At 46.1% G+C, this 27,706-nt stretch overlaps 1 protein-coding gene across 1 annotated transcript; it reads left to right on the forward strand.

Moving 5' to 3' along the window:
• LOC142574304 (monocarboxylate transporter 12-like) lies at positions 1–27,005 on the forward strand. Its single transcript, XM_075683422.1, has 6 exons — positions 1–84; positions 537–643; positions 5,686–5,832; positions 13,636–13,779; positions 23,262–24,050; positions 25,843–27,005. Exons 2-6 carry the CDS (start codon positions 553–555, stop codon positions 26,049–26,051), a joined length of 1,380 nt encoding a protein of 459 aa, XP_075539537.1. The 5' UTR covers positions 1–84; positions 537–552; the 3' UTR covers positions 26,052–27,005.
• The last annotated feature ends 701 nt before the right edge of the window (positions 27,006–27,706 follow it).

Here is a 27,706-nt window from a genome sequence, read left to right on the forward strand (position 1 = left end):
TTGAACGCGGTCTTGAGTCGAGCTGTTTTATTGCCGTTCTGGGGAGGGCGGAGTTGGACGTCGTAACCAGGAGAGTCGTACCAAGTGAGTACTCTAGGTTGGCATACTCGCGAGTACACTGACCCACACTCGCACCGCGCTCATTTCAAAGGCGTGAGGTAAGGAGAGAACGAGCGACGAAGGGTGCGAGTGGACACGTGCATGAGCGGGAGTGAGTGCCGGTGACGTTTTAATGGACGCGTGCGCCAGCGTGTGGCGAGTGTCAAAAAACATTTGAGCCTCATTGGATAGCGGCAAGCGTGAACAATAGTAACTATCAGCACTAGTGAGTGTTAGTGAGCACGAGTAGGAAAGTGAGCGAGTTTGAGTGCACATACGTGAGTATCCGCTTGTACTTCTAGATTCATATAAGGTCCCAGCTAAAGGTTGCCATATATGTAGTGGGACTTGAGTGAATGATTTATGATTTAAACAGTTGCTGTAGCGGTTAAACTGCATGGTCTGCACTGCTTTGTTTTAATTGATCGCTGCTGCAGCAAAGCAAAGGCTGGCATGCCTCGATGTTGGACGTGGAATGGCTGGAACTGCTGCCCTCGACTGCCAGAGCACGGCCCTGACAGCGTCCACAGTTGGTTGGTGGCCGGTGAGTTGTGCGATTCGCATTACAGCGTAGCAAGAGCTTTTGGAACTGGAAATGGCAGTGCATGCGGGTTGGACGCAATGTTAGGGCTAGCAATAGGCATGAGAAGACGTCAGCAAATAAGAAACAGTTGAATTTGTCGCTATAAGTGTGAATTGAAGTCTTTGCCATGGCCACACAGCGACGTGCAGTAAAACTTGATAGATTTAAGGAAAGCTTGGCTAGTATTGTGTGGTTAAAATAAATAAGGGCCGAAAGCACCAGAAAAAAGAAAGAGGTCACTTTCTTCGTTTTATAACCAGGAAGACCGAGAGAAGTTTAAACAGAAAGTTGAAGAGAAGCAGTCGACGGCGTGGATAAAGAAGCAACCGAAATGGAACCAGAGCGTAGCCTGAAGGAAAGGCGTTGGGTTACATAGAAGTAAACAAGGAGATGTGATGAAATTAAAAAATAAAGCAAGTAAAGCTTCCTTTATCACCTATTGACACATGTACGCGGGATCCACCTATTCTATTTTAGAATGAATCCGTTAACATGATTTCTGTAACTGTTTTCGGCCGGTAACGGTGAAAGCCGAGAAGGTCCTGTGATCGTCAGCGTGGTCGGTATCGAATATCAACAAAAACTTGAAGCGAATCAGACGTTGGATTCTGAATTTGCTTTGAAAAGCAATTCTTTATGGTCGGAATCTAAAAAGTTATGCGGTGTATACCTCTCTCCAAAAGAGAATAAAAAATATTAGCAGTAATCCGCATTATTACGCACGACGTGTTTTACCGGCCCCACGTTTGAAGTCGGATACCAGGGGCCCACATCTAGAAATATTTCGTGGGTAGAGTGTCTGGGCATTTTAGCTAGCATCAATTTTATTAACTTTTCGTATGAGAGCTTTCATGCCATACCGAAAGAAAAACGCACATCTCCGTTATATATATATGAAGGATATGAAAATGGTAGCGTATCGTGAAGCATTCGCAATGTCTTCCAAGGGGAAAAACAGACCCCTATGACTTCGGAAGAACTTGAAAACTACCTCACACAGCTTCACCGTCAATGCTGTATGAGTGTATCGGATTGGCATGCAACTGCCAACGTTCCTCTGTCGTTGAAAAAGTGGCAAGGTTCCGAATGGTGTTGCAGAAATCACCGGGGCGTGGTAGCGCTGAATCTTGCGTCACGAATTGGTGGCTGGGAACGAATATATTTCTTTAACAGTTTTTTTACTAGTTGTATAAGCACTCAATTGTTTAGAAGTACTGAAGATGTCTTTGAGACACCAAAACTGAAAGAAGTGAATTCCGTAGATTGCAGCCTCCTAGGCCGGTGTGTTCGAAGAGGCGTTCGCGTAAGAAATTAGCTGTGCGAGCTTCTACGCTCGCGCTGCCATTCGGCTGCCGTGGAGATCCTGCGCCACCTGCTTTATTTATTGTCCGCTGCTCTCCTGAGGCCTCCGTTGGCCGGTTTTACGCGCCCGCGTGTAACAATAGTTGTAAGAAATCCAATCTATCATCGTGACAAAAGCAAGCCAGACTCGATGAAAAAAGCGTCCCTCGACTTCTGCAACACATGTCAGGACCTTGCCGACAAGTCCATGTACGCAAGTACAAACAGAAATGAAAAAAGAAACTGCGAACAGGTGCAGTGTTTGCTAAACACATCGTTCCAGTATTGATAGATGCGTTACCTGTAGCCACGTGTTTCTCGCTTATGCTTGAACATTCAAGCAGATAGTATTGGACACCTCATATTTCACATTCCGCCTTCTGTGTTCGCTAATTACTCAACGGCGAGTTTTGTGGTTTTCAATTTATTGCGCAAAAATACTTGCAAGATTAATGTCACGCAGCCCATGAGGTATTTTACCTATAATGTGAGTTTGGCCACGGCTTTAGCAGTTCGCGCAGATTGGTGAGAGAACTGCTACACTGCAGAAGTTTTGATTATCTCACGATGAACGCGCAGTCTGTGTGCTTACGCTTTACGCCATGCGTGAACACGACGTGTGACTCCAGATGCATTGCCCAATCTGGCGTTTCTCAGGCATTGTCTGCTAGAGGACAGGCCTCACTTTAAGTAGGATTTTTCACCGAAGAAGTATCACAAATACGACACTGCATAGGATTATTTGTACGACCTGCAGTGATTTCCTTGCCCTGCGCCTCTATTATGTCCATGTCTGAGGAGCGAAAGAGAAACGAAGGCCAAGCCATTATTATGGGACTTGATAGCGCAAACGTAGACAGGGGTGGGCGTTCGCACGGCAATATTTGCGCAAGATAAGCCGTGAAAACAAGCCCAACTGCTGAGAATGCGGGGCTCTAGAGATAGGTGTGAGCTTTTCTGTAGCAACCTAAAAAGGGATGGCAGCTCTAGAGTGTTGAACCGAGCCAGGACGCAACTGAAAACCGGAGCTGAAGCACTGTTTTTAAATGAATGGAAGTGAAGATTTTGTACGATTTCTTGGTACAAAAGCCGCAGAGGAACTTTTTGGAGGAAATATACCGCACAAGTTCGGCCACGCTACGCGCGCGCGCGCGCACGCGCACGCGCACACACACACACACGCACAGACACATGCACAAACACACACACACGCACACACACACACACGCACACACACGCACACACACAAGCAAACGCACACACACACACGCACACACACACGCGCGCACACACACGCACACACACACACGCACACACACACACACGCACGCACACACGCGCGCGCACACACACACACACACACACACACACACACACACACACGCACACACACACACACGCGCGCACACACACGCACGCACGCGCACACGCACGCATACACGCACACACACACGCACACACACACACACACACACGCACACACACGCACGCACAAAGGTTTACTGTTTTATTACGCAGAACAGAAGTGCGCCAACTGCCACTACTTTATCGGTGGAAATTATGTAAAAGACGCCTCGCCAATGTCCCCTCTACGCTCTACAGCGCTACTCAAAACGACACTCGAACGACACTTGAAATGCAGGCAGCAAAGGCAAAAAAATTTGCGTTATAAAAAGCAACCATACATGGATCATCTCATACATTAATAAGAAGCTTTGGTTCAGGTGAAATTGACGCATTAGAAAACCCTATGAAATATCTTATTACTAAGTCAATAAAGCTTTAAAAACACTCGTAAACATCGCAACGAGCTCATGTAGGCTCGTAGTTTTCCGCTTTCGATGTTCAAACGCATGCATTTTACAAAACGGTGATGTGTATTTTTGAAGCAGAGTAAGCATTTCTAATGTTCGTGCTTCTCTATTTTTTCATATAGCAATTTACGGCAACCTTTCAAAAAAAAAAAAAATTCAGGCGCTATGTAAGAAATACGTTTCGAATAGGCATAAATATTGAAATTTCTCTCTCAAATGCAAACCGACTCATTAAAATCAGTCAAGGGTTTTCTCAGAAAAATATTTCTTCGTATGAGCTGTTTAAACAGGCAGCAGCAGAGTTGACCCAGGGTTTAAACTCCATTTAAGTGCCATGCAGTTCTGCGCAGGAGCAACGAGTAATATTACTATTCGCACATCATTCGAAAAAGATGCAAAAAGGATGAGATAGTAAGAATATTTAATTGCTTTGCAGAAGTATACAACGCGAATTCGTAAGCTGCCGAAAGTCGCGGCATAGTTGCAGAATTACTGAAGTTTATTCAAAGGTTAGCTACTCCATGTTTTGTCTCAGCAACTGGTGCATCTTGGCCGCAACCGCAGCTCCTCTGCAGCAGAACCCATCGGAAACCCCACAGCTTGTACCAGCCTTTCCATTGTAAACTGCAGGTAATGTTCTTGCCTCTTATATTTGAACGTAAAAGCACATCTGAGAACTTTGAAAAATGATGTTGTCGCGTACTCCGTTGAGGCACACGCCGACTCACCAGACGCTAAAAGTTTAGAAAGCGTATGCGTCGAGGCGCCTCGACGCGAACAGCATCGTTCTGCTCTTCTTCTGTCAGAGCGGGTTACCCGCACGATGTGGCATTACTATCTCCTAAAAAAACAGAACACAACACAATATCGGTCGATCGAATACAAATACAACAGCAAGCACTATTGAATTCGTAAGCGAAATTTTGAATACTGGCACACCTGTTATCCATACTGTTAGGCTGGTGAAAATGAATATGAGTATGTGTGGCGAGACTGTAGGGACGCCGATGACAAATGAGCGATGATGAAAAGCGGTAGAGAGAAGAGCAGCGGGGTGAAGCACACTGCGGCAGCCGAAAACAAAAGTCTCCAAAGGAGCCACGAAGCAGGCGACAGCGGCAGGAGTTACGCCTTCAATAAAAGTCTAAATCGGGCCGGCCGCGCCATTCTCGAGGTAAAATTACGACAGCAATTGTAGCGCAGCCCTGGCCACTACCAATAATACAGTGCTTGTTAACCAATGCAGAAAGGCTTCTTTCATATAATGATCACTGATGGGTCGTCATTGGCGTTCTTTCATTGTGTTTCAGGGGCGCCGTACTCTAAAATTAGGAAATTTTTCGTGACGAATAGCTCTTTTGCCCAAAAAATCGACAGGGAAAAGCGCTTGCTGGTGCCAGTGACTGGCCGACTGACGACTGACCGACCATTTTGAGTTTTGCACTTATATCCTTAAATAGGCAGCAGAAAAAGTCGCCCCATCACGAAGTCAACGTTTCTTGTATGTTACGGGAACTGGTCGCCGGAAAAAGTTACATTTTTGTTTGTGCTTGCTTTTGGGCAAGACCACGTATTTTTATTTTTACTTCTGTAGCCTATCTCGAGCTGTCTCAGTTCCCCTATAGGTGACGCCTCCCCTTCGTTGAGCAGATACGGTGACTGCGGTTTCAGCAACACGAACATCTAAATGGATGACAGTAAATTGAGCTAGCCTACCCAATACCTCTCTCGGTCTGCTTCAATTATTTTACTGCAAATATCAGTCATAACACTTTATAACAGAAGTTTTTCATTAAAGCACATGCCTGCAAGTATCTCTAAAATATATGTTCACTCTCCTCATTGCAGGCGCCTGCGCGCTGTCATCTTTCTTCGCGCTGGCAGGGTGGCGTTCAGCGGGATTCCTATTCGTCGCCATAATGGAGACCTTCCAGGTGAACAGAACTGAAGGATCGTGGCCCATAGTGCTAATGACCGCGCTAGGTTACCTCACAGGTGAGAAAAAAACGTCTTCGCTGCTGCGTTATCATCAGCCAATCAGGACCACGGTGAAGGCGGAAAAAGCAATAGTTTAACTTCGAACATTGTTTCTTTGGGTAAATTGCGGGTAAGTAAAAGTACGGTTAGTTCAATAAAGAGAAATCACAAATTACACCAACGTCAGTCCATTGAGAACGGCTGACGTAAGGTGTGGCTGCCGGTTATAAAACATTTGACATTACTTATTTGGTCTAGCATATTCCTAGTTTCTTCTTCACTCCTTTTATGCTTCCTCCCTTCCTGAGAGCATGCACGATTCTAGCCATAATATACTTCGTCATGTCAGCTATATTTCGCTTGTTGATTACCTTGGAAAGTTCTGCCATTTCTATTCTAGCTGTAGGGTTAGAGGCTTTCATACATTGGCGTTTCTTAATCAGATCTTTCGTCTGCTGCGATAGCTTAGCGGTGTCCTGTCTAATGAAGTTACCACCGACTTCTATTGCCCACTCCTTAATGATGCACATAAGATTGTCGTTAATTGCTTCAACACTAAGGTACTCTTTCTGAGTTGAAGCTGAATACCTGCTCTGTAGCTTGATCCGGAATTCCTCTGTTTTCTCTCTTACGGCTAACTAATTGATCGGCTTCTCATGTACCAGTTTCTTCCGTTCCTTCCTCCTGTCTAGGCTAATTCGAGATCTTACCATCCTATAGTCACTGTAGCAAACCTTTCCCAGCACGTCCACATCTTGTAAGATGCCAGGGTTAGCGCAGAGTATAAGATCTATTTCATTTCCAGAATCGCCATTAGGGTTCCTCCACGTCCACTTTCGGTTATCCCACTTGCGGAAGAAAGTAGTCATTATCCACAAATTATTCTGTTCTGCAATCTCTACTAATGACTCTCCCCTTCTATTCCTATAACCTATACCATATTTACCGACTGGCTTGTCTCCAGCCTGCTTCTTGCTTACCCTGGCATTGAAGTCGCCCTTGAGTATAGTGTATATTGTTTTGACTTTACCCATCGCCGATTCCACGTCCCAGAAATCCCACAAGTAACGCCGGAAGAAATAAAGAAAGCCTTTGGAGCTACGGAAAGGGGGAAGGCAGCTGGGCAGGATCAGGTAACAGCAGATTTGTTGAAGGATGGTGGGCAGATTGTTTTAGAAAAACTGGCCACCCTATATACGCAATGCCTCATGACCTCGAGCGAACCGGAATCTTGGAAGAACGCTAACATAATCCTAATCCATTAGAAAGGGGACCTCAATGACCCGAAAAATTATAGACCTCTCAGCTTACTATCTGTTGCCTACAAAGAATTTACTAAGATAATCGCAAATATAATCAGGAACACCTTAGACCGCTCTCAACCAAAGAACCAGGGAGGATTCCGTAAAGGCTGCTCAAGAATAGACCATATTCACACTATCAATGAGGTGATAGAGAAATGTGCGGAATCTAACGAACCCTTATATATAGCTTTCATTGATTACGAGAAAGCGTTTGATTCAGTCGAAATATCAGCAGTCATGGAGGCATTACGTAATCAGGGTGTAGACGAGCCGTATGTAAAAATACTGAAAGATCTATAGCGGCTCCACAGCCACCGTAGTCCTCCATAAAGAAAGCAACAAAATCCCAATAAAGAAGGGCGTCAGGCAGGGAGATACGATCTCTCTAATGCTATTCACAACGTGGTTACAGGAGGTATTCAGAGACCTGGATTGGGAAGAATTGGGGATAAGACTTAATGGAGAATAACATAGTAACTTGCGATTCGCTGATGATATCGTCTTGCTTACTAACTCAGGGGACCAATTGCAATGCATGCTCACTGAACTGGAGAGGCAAAGCAGGAGGGTGGGTCTAAAAGTTAATCTGCAGGAAACTAAAGTAATGTTTAACAGTCGTGGAAAGAGAGCAGCAGTTTACGATAGTTAGCGAGGCACTGGAAGTGTTAAGGGGATATATCTATTTAGGACAGGTAGTGACCGCGGATCCGGATCATGAGACTGAAATAATCAGCAGAATAAGAATGGGCTGGATTGCGTTTGGCAGGCATTCTCAGATTATGAACAGCAGGTTGCCATTATCCCTCAAGAGAAAAGTGTATAATAGCTGTGTCTTACCAGTACTCATGTAAGGGGCACAAACCTGGAAGCTTACGAAGAGGGTTCTACTTAAATTGAGGACGACGCAACGAGCTATGGAAAGAAGAATGATGGGTGTAACGTTAAGGGATAAGAAAAGAGCAGATTGGGCGAGGGAACAAACGCGAGTTAATGACATCTTAGTTGAAATCAAGAAAAAGAAATGGGCACGGGCGGGACATGTAATGAGGAGGGAAGATAACCGATGGTCATTAAGGTTGACGGACTGAATTCCAAGGGAAGGGAAGTGTAGGAAGGGTCGGGAGAAAGTTAGGTGGGCAGATGTGGTTAAGAAGTTTGCAGGGACAACATGGCCACAATTAGTTCAAGACCGGAGTAGTTGGAGAAGTATGGGAGTGGTCTTTACCCTGCGGTGAGCGTAACCAGGCTGCTGCTGCTGCTAATGATGATGATGATGATGATGATTCCATGTCTTCATAGAAGCTTTGGACTTGCTGGTCATCATGACTGGATGTAGGCGTGTAGACCTGTACGACGTTCAATTTTTACCTCTTATTAAGTTTCACAACAAGACCTGCCATCCTCTCGTTAATGCTATAGAAATCCTGTATGCTACCAGTTATATCCTTATTAATCAGGAATCCGACTCCTTGTTTTCGTCTCTCCGCTAAGCCCCGGTAGCACAGGACGTGCCCGCTTTTTAGCACTGTATATGCATCATTTGTCCTCCTAACCTCACTGAGCCCTATTATATCCCATTTAATACCCGCTAATTCCTCCAATAGCAGTGCTAGACTCGCCTCACTAGATAACATTCTAGCGTTAAACGTTTCTTGGTTCAGATTCCAATGGCGGTCTGTCCGGATCCGGAGATTCTTAGCACAGGTGTGACCGCCGTAGTGGTCAGTTGCTTCGCAGCTGCTGGGGACTGAGGACCGTGGTTTGACTGTTGTATTGATATGGGAGGTTGTGACCGAGTACTGCGCCAGGGTGGCCAATCCTACTCTGGTGAGAAAGTGGATTACCGGTTCTGGTCACTGGGATTAGGTTGCATTCCAGGCCTGTTTACGCAATTTTATCAACACTAGGAATGGGCAAATATGCAATAGGAAACTTGGAATGGTCAAGAATCATATGGATGCGTTAAGAGACAAAGCCGGCAATAGCGTTAGTAATATGGATAAGATAGCTCAAGTGGCTGAGGAGTTCTATAGAGATTTATACAGTACCAGCGGCACCCACGACGATAGTGGAAGAGGGAACAGTCTAGAGGTATTTCACATCCCACAAGTAACGCCGGTAGAAGTAAAGAAAGCCTTGGAACCTATGCAAAGGGGGAAGGCAGCTGAGGAGGATCAGGTAACAGCAGATTTGTTGAAGGATGGTGGGCAGATTGTTCTAAAAAAACTGGTCACCCTGTACGCGCAATGCCTCATGACCTCGAGCGTACCGGAATCTTGGAAGAACACCAACATAACCTTAATCCATATGAAAGGGGAATCCAGACTTGAAAAATAATAGACCGATCAATGTACTGTCCGTTGCCTACAAAGTATTTACTAAGGTAATCGCAAATAGAATCAGGAACACCTTAGACTTCTGTCAACCAAAGGACCATGCAAGATTTCGTAAAGATTACTCAACAATAGAACATGCTCCCACTATCAATCACGTGATAGAGAAATGTGCGGAATATAACCAACCATTATACATAGGTTTCATTGATTACGAGAAAGCGTTTGATTCAGTCGAAACCTCAGCAGTCATGGATGCATTATGGAATCAGGGTGTATGTGTGTAAAAATACTGAAAGATTTTTATAACGGCTCCAAAGCCACCGTAGCCCTCCATAAAAAAGCAACAAAATCTCAATAAAGAAGGGTTTCAGGTAGAGAGATACGATCTCTCCAATGCTATTCACAGCGTGTTTACAGGAGGCATCCAGAGACCTGCATTGGAAAGAATTGGTGATAAGAGTAAATCGAGAATACCTTAGCAACTTGTGATTTGCTGATGATATTACCTTGCTTAGTAACTCAGGGGACAAATTGCAGTGCATGGTCACTGACCTGGACAGGCAAAGCAGAAGGGTGGGTCTAAAATTAATCTGCAGAAAATTAAGGTATTGTTTAACCGCATCGGAAGAGAACAGCAGCGAGACACTGGAAGGGGTAAGGGAATATATCTTCTTAGGGCAGGTAGTGGCCGCGGATCCGGATTATGAGACTGAAATAATCAGAAGAATAAGAATGGGCTTGGGTGCGTTTGGCAGGCATTATCACATCATGAACAGCAGGTTGCCATTATCCCTCGAGAGGAAAGGGTGTAACAGCTGTGTCTTACCAGTACCCACGTACGGGGCAGAAACCTGGAGGCTTACGAAGAGGGTTGTACTTAAATTGAGGACGACCCAACGAGCTATGGGCGGATGAATGATGGGTGTGAAGTTAAGGGGGAGGGGTAAGAAGAGGGCAGATTGTGTGAGGGAACAAATGCAAGTTAATGACATCTTACTTGAAATCAAGAAAAAGAAATGGGCACGGGCCATTTAAAAGGTGTGAAATTTAATCTTCGAAGCCTTGCTGCAATAATAAGCTTCGAAGCAATAATTGCTGCAATTCTGGTCAGGACGAATCCGTAGATCACAACAACGCATACACCTCCTGCGTTGCTGCCACCAAATAAGGGCACATAATATTTAGAACCACGTCTAGGAAATCAAGAACAGTGATTTGGTTGATTACTTCAAATATATTGGAAGCTTCGGGTTCACAAGGAGCTTTGCTATGTTCAAGCCATGCAATGGTCTCTGATTAGTACGTAATCGGAAGTCTTAATGACAAATAATAAAAAACAGATCTACTAAGACGAGAGCGTTTTCTGTGGGTCAAATGAAGCTTGAAGTCAGAAGGACATCTGAAAATTCAGTTGTAGCAGAAGGTACCATAACAGCATTCAATATGGCCCGAAAATCACTATTGCGAAGGGGAAAGATATGACGTGAGAATCACGAAGACAACTAAGCCTAATAGCTAGTAGACACGATGTTTTAGATTCTTCAAGCTTTGTGCACTTGTGAATCTCAAAGTTCCCGTACAACGTTGATTCACTGTAAGGGACACAGGGTTCTGTGAAGCTGTGACCACCCCCGCGATAAGAGGCGATGCTGATGTGCCGCCTTCAAAAGGTTTGTGTTTCCTCCGGTTGACTAGAAGCGCGTGTTAGCGATACCTACTAGTACGGAGCACAGGTGCAGGCGGCTGGCTGAGGTCGCTCAGACGCTGGCCGCTCTGTCCACTCGTCATGGTCTTTCTTGCGCTCGAAGAGGGTGGAGGAACACAATTGCAGGCGACGTGGCGGAAACGATAATGATGCCAGCACAACAAGGAGACTGGAGAATTACAGCCACGCCGACATCGAGCTGATTGAGTGGTGCGTCACACAGCAGCATGGAGAGAGGCCATGACAGCAAGATGGTGGACTTCCTCGCGTAAATCAGTGAAGATGTTGGCAGTAGGTTGAGTGCCGACGGGTGAGATGGAACGAGATGTGACTTCCGTGATATTGTAATGACTTTGTCCTAGAAGGTGCAGGAGTTAACAATTTTTTGCTTTGGCTACTTAATAAGAGACGAGTGTATTAGCAAGAAACGACTACGGCTGGTATTTCTGGCTGTAGGAAATTTCTGGCTGTAGGAAAGACAGATGATGAAAGTCACGACTTTATTTCTTGCGCTATGTAAGCACACTTTATGAACGATGTCGGTTTCTAGAACTGCCAGAAGGAGGCAGGACCTAGGAGATGTTCAAATTTCGAGCTATATGTACATCGGTGGCAAACGTCATTCTCGACAAGAAGCGAGCAAGTGATCACCAACACGAAAGAAATTACATAATCGAAAAATAACCTACACTGATTTACGGTTTGCGTGGAAAATCGCGTCAGGGTGCTTATACTTCTCGTGCAAAGTCTTCCTTTGCGTCAGTTGGCAAGACTAAAGAATGATCACGAACCTACATTTTTGGGTTTGCGTTTTCACGTTCAATAATTTTTCTCCTAGTTTACTTCGTTGGCGCTCCCAAGGAAAATGGTAAAACAGTGGTTTAAATATGTAGCTTCCTGCTGGACGTTTTTGCACGCAGCCACTAATCACTGGATACGACAGACTGATGACGCGATAGCGACTGTTGAGTCTGTCATTTAGGTAGCACCCCGTATGCCTTGCGTATCAACTGCTGCATGACATTTCCACCCTCCATACAGCGCTGCTACTAACAACAATTCATTTCTAACTCGGGAATATTTGTTCCGATGTATTTTTTGCATGCATTCATATGATCAAACATAACAGTTTGTAGTATCTGCTTCGTGTGTCCTTTATGTTTTCCTTCATGATATCGTACGTTGAGCCGATTTGCATAGAAAAAGAAAAAAAAACGTGAGAAGAGTGTCATAATAAAGAATAACTAAAATCATGCGGTGTTACATGCCAAAACGAGGATATGATTATGAGGCATGCCGTAGTGCGACGCTCCGGATGAAATTTTACCTCGTGCCTTAAATTATTGTTCACCGAATACACGGTACAATGGCGTTCTTGTATTTCGCCCGAGTCGAAATGCGGCCTCACAGGACGTAAATTCGTCAGGCACCCATGGGCTTAGCACAATGCCAAAGCCCCTATGCCACCACGGCAAGTCTTAGGATATATTCAAACGCAATGGCTATGACGTGGAATGTATGCCGGTTTGGCGCGAGGTTGCCCCACTTCACAATATCAGCAGCGCTATATCTAAACGTGACAAAACTGACCCTGACGAACTCGGCTGCCCATGTCTAAACGTTTGCTCCAGGCTCAGCCATCTCTTGTTCGACCACTAATAATTATTTCGTCTACGTCCTCCACTAATTGAAGATTAGCTGACAGGATAGCTGACAGAGGAATAGCTTGCAGTACTACCGGCATGCTTGGGAGACCGTAGCAACAGGCCTCAGATAAGGCGCACAATAACACAACGAAATTCGCACATCATTTGTAAATGAACACTTTAGTCAGAAAAAGCGTACGCTAGCGAGCACTAATGTCAACGTCCCCACATATGCTGAACATTGAATGCGCGGCATACTATTTCCTTTATTATATATTGAAGCACGACAATGTAATGAAAAAAAAAGTAAGTACATTTATTCGCGTTCTTTTAAACTGTATTTGGTAGATAAGTCCACAAGGATGTGTGGAGCATTTCAGATAATGCGGATGCTCCGGCACGATTACATATAATAGGTTTGAATTGTTACTGTTTTCGTAAGCTCAAATGAGCCTTCACTTGTGTTCATTTAAACTCCGCAATTCGAATGGCTACTCATTGCTGTCTTTAAGAACTGTGACGAAATTCTTCAGTTCATAAATAATTTTCGCATTTTAGACATAGTCTATCTCTATTGACTTGATGAAGTATGGATGACTTGGCACCAGAATATAGTGTGACTACTACTTGTCCCCCCCCCAAAAAAAAAGAAAAGAATTCTGACCCAATCGCACAAGAATTGTGTTTAGCGGTATTTATTATTATATTTGCGCTAAAACTTATTTAGAAGCAAATAAACGCGCACAAGCTACGAATACTGATAAAGCAGCTGGTACAAAGGAATAGTGACAAGTCAGAACAGTGTGCGTGCATCTCATTTGTTGTTTCAGGCTTCATTACGGGACCACTGGCGCACAGATTCAACGCTCGTCCAGTGATTATTGCGGGAACAGCGATTTCAAGCGCGGGTGTAATGCTGAGCTTTTTTGCCACAAGTATTGGACTTATGACGTTCACACTCGGCGTAGCACACGGTAAGGCACATTTGTCTGCACCTAATTATTGCACGTAATAATGGTTGCGTCCTCTGAAAGTCGTGCAGCGATTAGGTTTTGCATTGCTCTGAGCTTCACCGGAATGGCTCAAAGAACACTGCCCTGGTGAACGTTTGGTCGTAGTGGGCACTTTTAGATATGCACGGCAACCACATCCGTGCATGAATATTCCGGTGTCTAATAGTAAATATACCTTGCAAAACCTCATGCAAATAGATCTTTGCAAAATGGAGCCTTGGACAGAAAAATGCCCATCTTAGACATTTTGTGCAGCTTACTTTCACTTTGCGATTTTTTTTGTTTACAAATTCACAGTGTACAATTTGTGATGATGAAGGCGAGGTAAACGCTGCAGAATAAGCAGTTTGACCGACCTCACTTCTTTCATTACTTGGCAGTAATAAAGGAAGTAGCTTACGGAAACAAGTACGTACAAGCATGCTTCATGAGCAAGAAGAGTGACACGTATTTCAAAGAACAATAAAAAACAAGCAACGCCTAGAAGACGATGCCATTACACATAAAAAATAAGTACTTTTATGACAACGTGATCATACCAGTAACACAGACACAGCAGTTAAGTGAATATATGTTTGTGGAGTATGCATGGCAAAAATATTCTATGTACTCGTAGCCGTAGGTGGTACGTGTCCTTGGGACAATGCGAACGTCACTTACAACACATACATAGGCAAAGTGACCGAAAGAATGACGAGGATGGGCGCCGACTTCCGACTGATTTTTTATTTTGAACAGCAAGCATATATACGAAAACAAGATGTATATCCCAACGAAAACACCAGAATTATTATTGAAGCAGCCAGCGATCGCTGAAGGTGACTCGGTTACTAAGCCATCCATTGCATTAACAGATAAAGAACTTGCTTTTGTGAGATCGCACATGCACGCTCCTTCGTCTTAAGGAGGCGGTCATGGTTTGTCTGAATATTGAATGCGTACTCATGCTGGCTTCTTGCTTTGGAGAGGGCGCTTGTGTCCTCGTGTCTTGGTATATATGCTTATTATTAGAAATAAAAAAAAATCACTTGGAAGTGAGCGCATGTCTTCGTCATTCTTTAGGTCCCTTTGTCTAAGTACGCGCTCTAAGTGATGTTTGCAACGGCATAGCAGCTAACCTGTACACAAACCCTGCCTGGGACAATATCAGTCTTCAGTGTTTCGTGTGAAGCCAATGGGTATATATTCCCTCAATTTTTGATGCTTTTAAAGACAGAATACCTTGTGCTGATTTCCGGCTTAAGTGTAGATAAAGGTTGGTAGTTGTAAAGTACTATTGCCTTTAAAACGTCATAACGGAGGAACAAATTAATGGTGAAAACATTGTTAGCTAAACTAGCAACAGCTCGAAAAGTGTTTTAAAGCGAATCTTTCCATGCCTCTTCCTTCCACTTTCCCGTTGGTGTTGCTCCTCTCTTGCCGGATATCTCACACAAAGGACGGCAAGCCTATCTTTACTATGCATACTTGTTATCATTCCTGCATTGTCACGTTGTCGTGGTCGTTCTGTCGCCGTCATTCTGCCGTAGTGATTTCCTTGTCACCAACTTACTGTCATCATGTCTTTGTCCTACGCCAACATTGTCATTGCGTTATCATAATTCCATCTCTGTAATTCTACTGTCGTCATGTCGTCGTTGTCACACCGTCGTGGTGATTTCATTGCCCTCGTGGCGTTGTAATTATTCTTTCCCTGTTGCAATCTTGCCGCTATTTTCCCTCTGTCTCCGTCATTGCTATGTTATATTGCCGCAGAGAGCTCTCCACATGCCAGTTACGAGCACTCTCGTGAGGTACCCTTCCAAGCGCCTCATCGCTAAAGCCCCTAGGCATCACTCATTGCGTCGCCGTTATCAGAACGCCAGCGACACCTCGCGCATGGCGATACAGACCGTGTCTCCTGTGCACGCGCACACGGCAGCGCCCGAGTCCCCCGTCCAATGAGAAGCCACCGCCTGGCTCCTGGCCTTCGGGTGCGTGAAAAGTGCGTTCGGCGTGGAGACGCGGTTGACTGTGGAATAGGCTGCCGTTAAGTATTCTTTTAAATTGTGTGAATGCTTAGTACTGAGTGTCCGGGCACAAGTTCGCCCTCAATACACCAGTTTGTTTAGTGTGCTTCCTTGAAGAGTGCTACATTTCTGGGGGAGACGTGGGGTATGATTGTAAGTCCCCAGTACGCAAGAGAACGGAGCCACGACCCTCAGCTATTGGAACCCAGGGAACCGACTCCAGTACACCCGCACATAAGCCGCCGCATCCGAGGAGACCCGCCCGAGTTCGGACCGCTTCCTGTTGCTGCAGCAGTGCACGCAACAGTTACCAGCGACGGCGCAACCATGACCAGCCCAGTCACACCGTCCCAGCTCATCGTGTACCCTCCACGCACGCCCGAGTCCTTCAACGGCGATACGTTCCAAGATGTAGAAGACTGGTTAGAGCACTTCGAACGAGTGGCATTTTGCAACGACTGGGGAGAGGCACGGAAGCTTCGCAACGTGTACTTCGCGTTAGAAGATTCAGCGAGGACATGGTTCGTCAATCATGAAGCGGCGCCATCTTCATGGGAAGAATTTCGGTGACAGTTGCTTGCCACGTATGCCAGCACCGATCGGCGAGAGAAGGCAGAGCACGTTCTACAAGCAAGAAACCAGCACGCTAACGAGAGTGTCGGCATATATATATCGAGGACATGTCCCGTCTATTCTATCGCGATGATCCAAACATGACCGAAGAGAAGAAATTACGCTTTATGATGCGTGGCGTTAAACAGGAGCTGTTTGCAGGACTCGTCCGCAACCCACCACACAGTGTTGCTGAGTTTCGCACCGAAGCAACGACCATAGAGAAGGCGCTGCGGCAGGGTGCCCACCACTTCAATCGTGATGTCACCAGCGTGCCAGCCGATCTTTCATCAGCAGGCCCAGGCAGTAGCACCGAAGCGCTAAGAGAACTCGTGCAATCAATCGTAAAGGAGGAGCTTCGAAAGCTGCAGCTACCGCAATTCACGCCGACACTTTCAACTCTCGCCGCCGTCATTCGAGATGAAGTGCGCCACGCCATTCTGCAGCCAGGACGTGAGCAACAGCTTGTGCATCATGAACAACCACCACCGGTACGTCGCGTGCCGACGTATGCTGATGTGGTATGCCAGCCGACCGGTCATAGTGCTCCATTCGCGACCCCCAGCAGCCACCAGCCGACTCTGCGCAGTGGACCCCTTCTAGCAGAGCTGAGGCCACGAAAAAGTGACGTGTGGCGTGCACCCAACCGGACGCCACTCTATTTCTACTTCAGGGAAGCTGGACACCTTTACAGAATGTGCCGATATCGCAGAGCAGGTCTTCGCGGCTTTACGATAAATGCACCTTGTTCCCGTAATGGAGAAAGACCCATCTAAATTCAGGACTACTTGACCAGACAACAGGACCCGCCTGCTAAATACCAATACCAGTCACGATCGTCAGCGTCTACACGCTACCGATCACCGAGTCCACGGCCATCCTTGTTTTCACCAAGGCGTCGTTCACTGAGCCCAAGTCAGGAAGACTGAAGCGAGCGACCGGTGGAGGCGAGGCCGCTAACGTTCGAATAAGCCAAGATCCTCCGTCAAGTTTACCAAGCAGCCGCGACGAACAGAAGCGGTTGAATAAGTGAACAGAGAATTTCTTCAGACTTGCGCATTCGATAGACGGTCATGAATTGAGTGCATCAGTTGGCACAGATGCTGATTATTCCGTCGTTAAATATGCACTCATCAAGGAACTGAAAAAATTTTGATGCCGTGCAGGGGACCCCAGATACGTACGGCTGGTGGGCACCTCATTACGCCCCTGGTTAGATGTACAGCGAGAATCGGAATTCGGTGTTTTTCTTACGTCGCTGATTTTGTCGTACTACCAGAATGTTCGAAGGGTGTAATACTCGGAATGGACTTTCTTCTAAAAATGGTGCCATAATCAACCTGCAGAATTCTAGTGTGTCATTTTCTACAAAGCAGGCTATAGAGATGCAAGAGCCGGAGGAGCTAGAACACGTTGCCTGGCGGGTTACCGACGATGACATAACCATGCCACCACGATGCAGCATGCTGGTTCGCGTAAGAAACGAAACATTCGACGACTCGGAAGGTATAGCGGACGCCAACGTCGAGCTAATGTTGAAAAAAAGGTACATGCGTAGCGCGATGAATTGTTCAACTACGCGATGGGTGCGATGATGTATTGAGGACGAACTTCGGAAGTGAATTTCAACACGTCGCAAAGAACACAGCCATCGCCTTCCTGCACAGCGCTACTGCAGTCGCAGATGTATGTAGCTTAGCGTCAAGGCCGCCTGCTGTCCGAACTACGCATGACGCCATAACATCAGTTGCGATCAACCAAAGTCTGTCGCCAGCCCAGAAACAAATGATGGAGGACCCTATAAATGAACTCGCAGAATGTTTCTCCACTTTGTGAGAGGTACGGCGCACACCAATTGTTAAACATCGTATAATAACAGACGAAGCGACCAGGCCAGTATAACCCACCGTGATTGCTCCAGGGCTATGGTGTTGGGCTGCTGAGCACGTGGTCGCGGGATCGAATCCCGGCCATGGCGGCCGCATTTCGATGGGGGCGAAATGCGAAAACACCCGTGTAGTTAGATTTAGGTGCACGTTAAAGATCCCCAGGTGGTCGAAATTTCCGGAGTTCCCCAATACGGCGTGCCTCGTAATCAGAAAGTGGTTTTGGCAAATAAAACCCCATATTTTTTATTTTTTAAACCAGTATACCAACATCCGTTCCGAGTCTCACCGGTTGAACGAGAGCTCATAGAGAGTCAGGTGCAAGAGATGCTTGAGGACGATGTCATTCAGCCATCAAACAGCCCGTGGGCGTCACCCGTAGACCTTGTCAGAAAGAAGGACAATACCTTGAAATTCTGCGTTGATTACCGGAAATTGAACAGTGTGACAAAGCGTGATGTATGCCCCCTCCCCCGCTTTGATGACACGTTGGATCGCCCACGACATGCAAAATTTTGCTCTTCATTAGACCTCAAGAGCGGGTATTGGCAAATTGAAGTGGATGAAAGAGACCGTGAAAAACTGCTGTCGTAACCCCAGACGGCCTGTAGGAGTTCAAAGCACTTCTATTCGGCCTCTGCTGCGCGCCGGCGACATTCCAGCGCATGATGGACAATGTCCTCTCGGGTCTCAAATGGCAGTCATGCTTAGTTTACCTAGACGACGTAGTGGTATTTTGTGCAACATTCTACCAGCGTGTCCAGAGGCTGCGTTTAGTGCTCCAAGCCATGCGCTCGGCAGGCCTAACCATTAAACTGGAAAAGTGCCAGTTTGGACTCCAAGAACTTCGTTTCCAGGGTTACGTAATTAGCGCGCAAGGTATTGGTCCGGATCCCGACAAGACTGCTGCCGTTGCGTGATTTCCAAAGCCGACAAACAAGAAGACAATACGGCGATTTTTGGGACTATGCGCTTATTACAGGCGATTTGTAGAAAACTCCTCAAAAATTGACGAACCTCTAACGAAACTTACTAAAGAAGATGCACCCTTCATGCGGCATACAGAACAAGTGGTTGTATTCAATGAATTAAAGGAACGATTGCAAGCCCCACCGGTCCTCGCCCACTTCGACGAGACAGCGGACACAGAAGTCCACACAAATGCAAGAAATCTCGGTCTCGGCGCGGTTTTAGTTCAGTGGAAAAATGGAGAAGAGAAAGTCATAGCATATGCTAGCCTCACTCTCTCGAAAGCTGAAACAAATTACTCTGCGACAGAAAAGGAATGTTTGGCTGTGATATGGGCCATCAGCAAGTTCTGACCATACCTCTACGGCAGGCCGTTCCGTGCAGTCAGCGATCACCATTCTCTTTACTGGCTGGCGCACCTAAAGGATCCATCTGGACGACTTGCGAGGTGAAGCCTCAGGCTCCAACAATACGACATTACTGTTGTATACAGGTCTGGAAGAAAACATAACAATGCTGACTGCTTGTCCCGCTCGCCAGTGGACGGAGTCTACTCCTTCAGAAGAAGATTTACCATTTCTTACAGTGATGACAGCTTCGGGAATCGCCGACCGTCAACGGGCCGACAAAGAATTGCTCCCACTCATCAAGCACCTCGAAGGATATCACGTCCAAGTCCCATGTATGTTTATGAGAGGTTTATCGTCATTTTGCCTCCGAGATAACGCGCTCTACAAGAGAAAGTCAGAACGCAACCAGGAACAATTCTTGCTCGTCGTACCGTCAGCCATGCGACCGGAAATTTTGGTCCCATGATGTAATTTAGGTGTCAGCCAGACGTTAGCCAGAATTCGTCTCAGATACCTCTGGCCTAAATTGTTAGCGCCGGTGCAGCATTACGTGAAGACATGTCGCGAATGTCAAAGGCGCAAAACACCACCCGTGAAACCGGCCGGCCTTCTCGAACCCATAGACCCACCGAAGATTCCATTTCAACAAGTTGGAATGGATCTTGTTGGCCCGTTTCCAACTTCATCGTCAGGGAAGAGATGGATCGTAGTAGCGACGGAATATTTAACACGATATGCTGAAACTGGCTGCCTTGAGCGAGGAACGGCAGTTGAAGTTGCAAATTTCTTCGTTTGTAACATAGTACTGCGACATGGTACACCAACGGTCGTGATTACCTATCGAGGAGCGGCCTTCACAGCTGATTTGATGCAATGGAGAAGATGACTCGCACCTGTCACAAAATAAAGCACTGCATACCATGCCAAAACAAACGGCCTGACAGAATGTCTAAACTGAACCCTGGCCGATATGCTGTCCATGCATGTCGACCTCGAACATAAGACATGGGACGCAATCTTGCCTTACGCCACTTTCGCCTATAATACGGCTGCACAGGAGACAGCTCAGGTCACCCCATTTCATCTGGTCTATGGCCGCACAGTAACAACCACACTGGATGCTGTGTTGTCAGTAGATGATGACAACAACAACTCGTACGACGTCGAGGACATCCTACAACGAGCTGAAGAAGCCCGGCAGTTGGCACGGTTCCATACACGCCAGCAACAACGTAGGCACGCACGCTACTACAACCTGCGCCGCAGAGAAGTTCAGTAGCAGCCAGGCGCCAAAGTGTGGATATGGACACCAGTGCCTCGTCGCGGACTACGTGAAAAATTTCTTCACCGATACTTTTAGCCTTATGAAGTTATTCACCGAGTAGGTGACCTGAATTACGAAGTCATCCCTCATGAACAAGAGCGTTCAAAGCTGCACAACCATGCGGAAGCCGTACACGTAATCCGCATGAAGCCTTACTACGACAGGCAATGAAAACACATCTATAGATCAATTTGGTTCATACGCATCGGGACGTTGTGTTTTCGGAGAGGGACGAATGCCTCAGAGAGCTCTCCACATGCCAGTTACGAGCATTCTCGTGAGGTGCCCTTCCAAGCGCCTCATCGCTAAAGCCCCTAGGCACCACTCATCGCATCGCCGTTTGAAGAACGCCAGCGACACCTCGCGCATGGCGATACGGAGCGTGTCTTCCGTGCACGCGCACACGGCAGCGTCCTCGTCCCTCCTCCAGTGAGAAGCCACGGCCTGGCTTCTCGCTTTCGGGGCGCGTGAGAAGTGTGTTCGGCGTGGACACGCGGTGGACTGTTGAATAGGCTCCCGTTAACTATTCTTTTAAATTGTGTGAATGCTTAGTATTGAGTATCCGGGAACAAGTTCGGCCAGAATAAACCAGCTTGTTCAGTGTGCGTCATTGAAGAGCGCTGCAATATCCTCGTCATTATGCCGCCATCTTCGAGCCTTCATCATACTACCATCATTTTTTTGTCATCAGTTCGAAGTCGTCACTTTATTGTCGTCATTGCGTTGTCGTCGCAGAGTTGCTGTCACGCTGTGGTGGTCATTCCATCTTACTATGAGTAGCTATTGTCTGATTCATATATACTGCTGGTATTTATTTAGAATATCCACTAGAGCCTCACAGCGTTTATTCCGTAAAACTTCCGTGTTATTGATTTTTTCCTGAACTTGGGCTCGTGAAATAAAATACGAAGTGTTTTAGCCGCAGGAGACATCTCTACTTCAGTCCACTTTCCCCCTTCCCCAGCCTCAGGGTAGCCTACTGGGCTCAGCCCGGTTAGCCTCCTTGCCTTTGCCTTATGACCCCCTCCCTCTCTGTCTCTATTAGCTTGTTGTATAGCTTGAGGTTTGTAAAATGTCCGCATAAATCAGATTTTTGTCAAAATACAATGGCTATTATTTTTTCACATAACCACAAAAGAATTCAGAAGAAATCAAAGATACAATTTTCTGAGGTTCGAGAGTGCAACGTCTATAATTTTTTCCACCCCAGTACCAGTCAGAAACAAACTTGTGTCATCTGCACGAAAAACTGTAAAATAAGAACTCATGAAACGTAACATCTTTTATGTAAACATTGCAAAGAAGTTCCCTCAAGTTTTTTTCAAGTCGTCAAATTTTCTCCACAAATTTATCGTCAAGTATCGAAGAGAAAGATTCATTGTCGATTCCATGCCCTAAGCGAACGCTGCTAAATATGTAGGGCATAACACATTTGATTCTGTCTAAATGTTCACCACAGACTCGTAAGAACGTCTTTATCGTTTTATACTGCGCAGAAAATCTAGATATTATAGAATGGCACATGGGTGACTTCTTGATGCAAGGGGGGGCATAATAGTACGTATTCATCCTTTTCCCGCGGAGTGCATTTCATCCGCTAACAACCTAATCTTATCTCTCAGCGGAAGACGCGCCAATATTTTGAACTTACACGAATATTAGCATTCATTTTGTCTGTTGCGTTTGTTCTCGTCGAACCTTGTGTAATCAGATTGCATGCGCGATCCGAATTGCGTAGTAGTTTCTTGAAAGCACGCGGGCACCAGCGATTACACTGGAACCATCGGTGAGTCATGCATAAAAGCGAACGTGTTTGACCCGCAGATCAGATTTTCCATGACCGCCGAGTGTAATTGGCGTTATCGTTGTGCTATGAATGCCAGTTTCTTTAGGGGCGCAAGTTCGCCCAATAAGGAGTTTCGTCATTCACAGTCTGCTATTGTGATCTTGGCCGCCACTGCAACGTGACAATAGTGTGTCCCAGTGTTATGCCGCTGTGCGCCTCAAGTAATCAGCACGCAACAATGGCCAACCTCAGCTTATAGCTTTCTGGTGCTACATTTAACTGATCGTAAATGATTTCGAACACAATAGCAATGACAGTAATATGTTCACGAACATGCGATTTCTTAAGTCATCCACCGGCTGTCGTAAACATCATATTTTTTTTCTGGCACATAGTAAACGCTGACCGTAACATGGTTCCAGTTGAGATTCATGACGGGATTTCGGTGTTTCATTGGGCATTAGGTCAACTAAAATTTTTATTTGTACAATATTTACGTGTTTGCAGCCATAGGAACGGGCATGGTGTTTATAGTGGCCCCTACTATCATCAGCGAGCACTTCGTCAAGAACGAGGGCCTGGCGATGGGCCTCAACTTCGCCGGTGGCACCGCGGGCCTCTTTGTGTTCCCCAAGCTGCTCGAGTACCTCACCGCCGCCTATGGCCTACGTGGTGCTCTTCTCATCTTTGGTGCCGTCACCATGAACGGGCTTGCTTTTAGCCAATTTACACGCGCTCCAGATCGGCGGAAAGCTGCTCCTGAGGAAGATCAAGTAGCCGCCCCGTGTTCTTCGAAACTCGTCGGTGACGAAAGGACGAAGAAGCTACGCCACGCATTCACAGTGCTCAAAAGTCCCGTGTTTTACCTGATAATTTACAGCTTCAACGCTTACTGCGTGTGCTATGAGTGCTACATGTCGCTTTTCGTCGACTTTGCCTCTGATCGAGGAGTAGCGGTCTCGACTGCAGTGACTGTGATGGCGGCGGCAGGCGTTTCGGAGCTTCTAGGAAGATTTACGCTGCCGACAGCCGTCGACCGTGCTTTAATTACAAACAAGACGGCTCTCATTATCACATTGTGTGCGCAGGCAGTGACGTTTCTTCTGTTGCCTTTCTTACGCATCCACGGACTCATCTTCGCCGTGGCCGTGGGCATCACCTTCAACATCGGCACTGTCATGGTTCTTTTTCCGGTAATCGTGGCGTCTTACTTCGGACGCGAAAACTTGTCAGTATCCTTCGGCATCGTAGTGGCATCGGCTGGGCTGCTATCATTTCTGAAGCCATCCTTGATAGGTAAGGTTTATGCGTGTACTTTCGCTAAGAAATATCACAGTCGAATCATCACTTTCTCCCAACTGACTTCAGGAATTAGGTAACGAATACCTCTGCCTCAGCGGCTTACTTGGGAGAATAATTATATGAATAAAATCATGTGCATATCCCATGTATTGTAGGAACTGGTTTAAGCGTAGTTTGCCGTGATGTTTGCGAGCAACGCTGTTGTTATTTAGCGACAGTTCGAAAATAGAACTCGAAGATGTTGGACACGTGTACTCTGCGTAATGGTTTGTTGAACGTTAATGTGTGGCGCTAAAGAACTGCAGGCGCTGGCGTAGAAGCAAGAGACTATCGCACACATAACCCACCGAACTGTACTCGTCATCTGCAATGCGTTTCCCAAAGTGCTTGTTTGCCCTCGAAACGACGTGGCCCTGTTCCGAGACTGTCTCATAATTGAATATCGAGCCTCTCGGCTTCGTCTTTAGCAGACGATGAACCTACTGTGCGGGGAAACGCTCGCTCAAAGTCAACTTTCGTACACGTAATTATCGTTTAGATTGATAGCTTGTGTGATGCCACGGCTTCGTCTACACGCAATGACAGCAACAGCACCGAAAAAGTGGAGCGAAGAGTCAATTAAAGTTCTGTGACGTCGCACTCTGGTCTCTTCCAGGCCCCTGCATGTGCACATGGCTCACTTAGCAGCACTATGCTGTGATATGAAACGTCAGTTGCTGCTAGAGGTCACACAAAGGTCGTTATTATGTGCTGTGTAAGACCAGTGAAAGACAGGTCCACATAAAGTAAGAGGAATGAGCCAAGTAGTTATTCGATCTAGAGAAAGTTGTTCGGTCACTTAAACGAAAGCCTTAACCTCGCAATACGCTGACTTGCATGAACACGTGGCTTTATCTAAACATTATGAATGAACCAAAGCGACAACGTCGCACATTTGGAGTGGTCCCTAAGACCTTGGTTTGTGGGACTGTCTGGGTCTTTTGCTGTAAGTGCTGAAAAGAAGACTTGCATTCCGAAATATATGTACAAAAGAGCGACAGAACTGGAATAATAATTACGCCCACCTGTAGTGCTCAGGCACATTAAAACGCATATTCAAATAATGAATTAGGACGTATGCACATACTGGTTTATCGACTACATCCTTGCGCCGCACTTTTTTACCGTACACAGCGAAGGTCGTCTTGCTTTCCTGTGACAAGTTGGAGAGTTCAGAATTTAACTTGCACCAAGAGGCTTTTCATGGCCACCTCGAAAGCTTAGTAAACGTTCCTCAACTGAAAGGAAGTGTTCATACTACATACCCTCGTCATATCTCGCTCGACTTGTGAAATGCATATGTAATTTAATTGCGTACATTCATCTGTTCCATTCGATGGAAATAGCGTTGCGTATCACTATCATACCTTTTATTTCAGTCTAATGTCGTGTCGAGCTCCTCACACCATGAACATTTCATACGCTTTGCTATTAACTAAGCGGTAACAACTTGATTGGAGACTACGCATGCTTGTGACAGTGATGTGCTGGTTGTCTATAGCACATGATATGAAAATGAACCGACATCTTTTCTTTGTTCTTACTATATGGTTGTAGCGTTAGAGAGAGATGTATCAATAATCGTAAAACGATTTTATTATTTCCTTTATTGTATCCTGTTGTCTTCTTTAAAGATGTGTATTTTGACTAGGACTTCAGGACAGGAAGCTCTTCAATAGCCGAACATTTAGTTTTACTGTGTTGAAGAACACAAAAATAAATAACACGGGCATATTCTTTTTCGCAGGCCACTTCAGGGACAAAGTAGGTGCATATGACTGGCTCTTCGTCATCTGTGGAGCTCTCAACGCTGTTGCAGCCGCTGTTTGGATCGCTGTTCTCGCATGGGAAAGGAATATGAGAAAGAAGGACGTTGCTCGCAACGAAAACGCACCTGCAGGCACCATTATCGCCGGAAAATTTAGCAACGCTCTTAAACTCAACTATGCGATTTAAAAGTGGTACTGGGTTTAAAAAGGATTCACAATTTGGCATTTAAGCGTTAAGTTCTGCACACTTTTAGGTGTGAACTGCAACTACGAAACGTGCAATGGTAATTCATCTTACCTCGATACCATTTCTTACGTTTTGGAGATTCATGAGGCGTTGTAGTGGTGACAATCCACGAATGACCAGGTGTCCCACTAAAACAGCCAAATCTGGCGATAAAGGAGGCATGGGGTGTCTTCAGAAGGTCGTATATTATTGGTCTAAGTCTAGAAAAGAAATTGTGTTTTGCCAGCAGTTGTACCGTAGGAAAACTCCAATTTTCCGCAGAGCGCAGTTTGTCATGCAAAAAAAAAAGGAAATCATGCGATAAATGTTTTGTAAGTCTAGCACCGAACTGGCAGGCACACTTTTTGAGTACCACGTGAGGTATCCCGTGTTCGTGTCACATCACGGATGAATAATGGACCTGCACCTATTTCACTCGCAACCGTCATGGCCGCCAGGCCAGAACGTGTCTTTCTTTTAACACGTTAGGTAGTTTTAGAACGCAGCTCTTAGGGAGCCGTTCCTACGTCTAGCGTCGGCGTGCTCGGCGTAACCGAGCTAGCCAGCGCAGCGTATGAAAGAGGGAACGCGGAGCGCAGTGGGGGGGACTAAAACAGCTATGAGCGAGAAGAGAGCGCGAGGATGAAAGCGGATGAGGCGGGCATGGAGAAAGCGAGGGAAGGAAAGCGTAGCGCCCCGCAAGTTGCGCACCCCTGTGACGATGACGTCAGAGTAGCGCGCGTCGCTGGGATATCTGTCCGCGGCTGTTGCTGGCAATCGCGCCCACGCGTCGTCGGCACGCTGCTTATCGCGATCTGTCGATTAGCCAGGCAGTCGCGCAACACTTCCCTCCGTTCACGTGCCGCACGAGACAGATTGTCTGAACCAGCCAATAAACCGCGGAATGAAAACACTTCCTAGAGCTGCGCTGAAATTTTGCAATACGGAGTATCAAAATCGCCGGTGAACTTTTTTCTAAAGAGAACAAGTGTTCTCAAATATGAGGCGCCTAAAACGGTCATTGAGCAATGATTTTCCGATTCCCTCCACGAGCTTACGAATCTTACAGATTACAGATTTTTGGAGCTGTGGTTAGCACAAGTAAGGCCAGGAGATTGGAAATAAGAATAAATAACTACAAACAAAAACTGAAAGAACACTTGTGTACCGTGATTGGCTCATCTTGAAAAAAAAAGAAAGCCTGGTGATCAAAATTATTCCCGAGTCCCCCACTACCGCGTGCCTCATAATCCGATAGTGGCTTTTGCATATATAACAGAAGATCGTAACTTTTTGACGAACTGTGTATAAAGGCGTGGTGTATAGGTCCAGGCTTTTTACAGAAGTGTGCAGTTATTTGCCCAGGAACCTATAAATATAAACCTCGCTCATCTTACTATCCTTCTACAGGAATGGCAGCAGCACGAATTTTGAAAGAATGATGTTGCAGTAAGCTTAAGGGCGTACCCTTCTCACTCTCTTTGGAACACTTACCGTTTCTCGCCGTGTACACGGGAACAGGAGACATCACGTCTACCACACCCCTATACGAAGGCGCGAGCCGATGTACTCGGATTCTCTACAAAATTGCTCATTGTTGTCGAACTTATTTTGTG

This window comes from Dermacentor variabilis, chromosome 3, assembly GCF_050947875.1.
Source record: "Dermacentor variabilis isolate Ectoservices chromosome 3, ASM5094787v1, whole genome shotgun sequence".
Lineage (NCBI taxonomy): Eukaryota > Metazoa > Arthropoda > Arachnida > Ixodida > Ixodidae > Dermacentor > Dermacentor variabilis.

Coding starts and splice junctions, on each gene's coding strand:
- LOC142574304 (XM_075683422.1), top strand. CDS start 553: ATGCCTCGATGTTGGACGTGGAATGGCTGGAACTGCTGCCCTCGACTG. Junction 5,833..13,635: donor CGCGCTAGGTTACCTCACAG/GTGAGAAAAAAA, acceptor TTGTTGTTTCAG/GCTTCATTACGGGACCACTG. Junction 13,780..23,261: donor CACACTCGGCGTAGCACACG/GTAAGGCACATT, acceptor ACGTGTTTGCAG/CCATAGGAACGGGCATGGTG.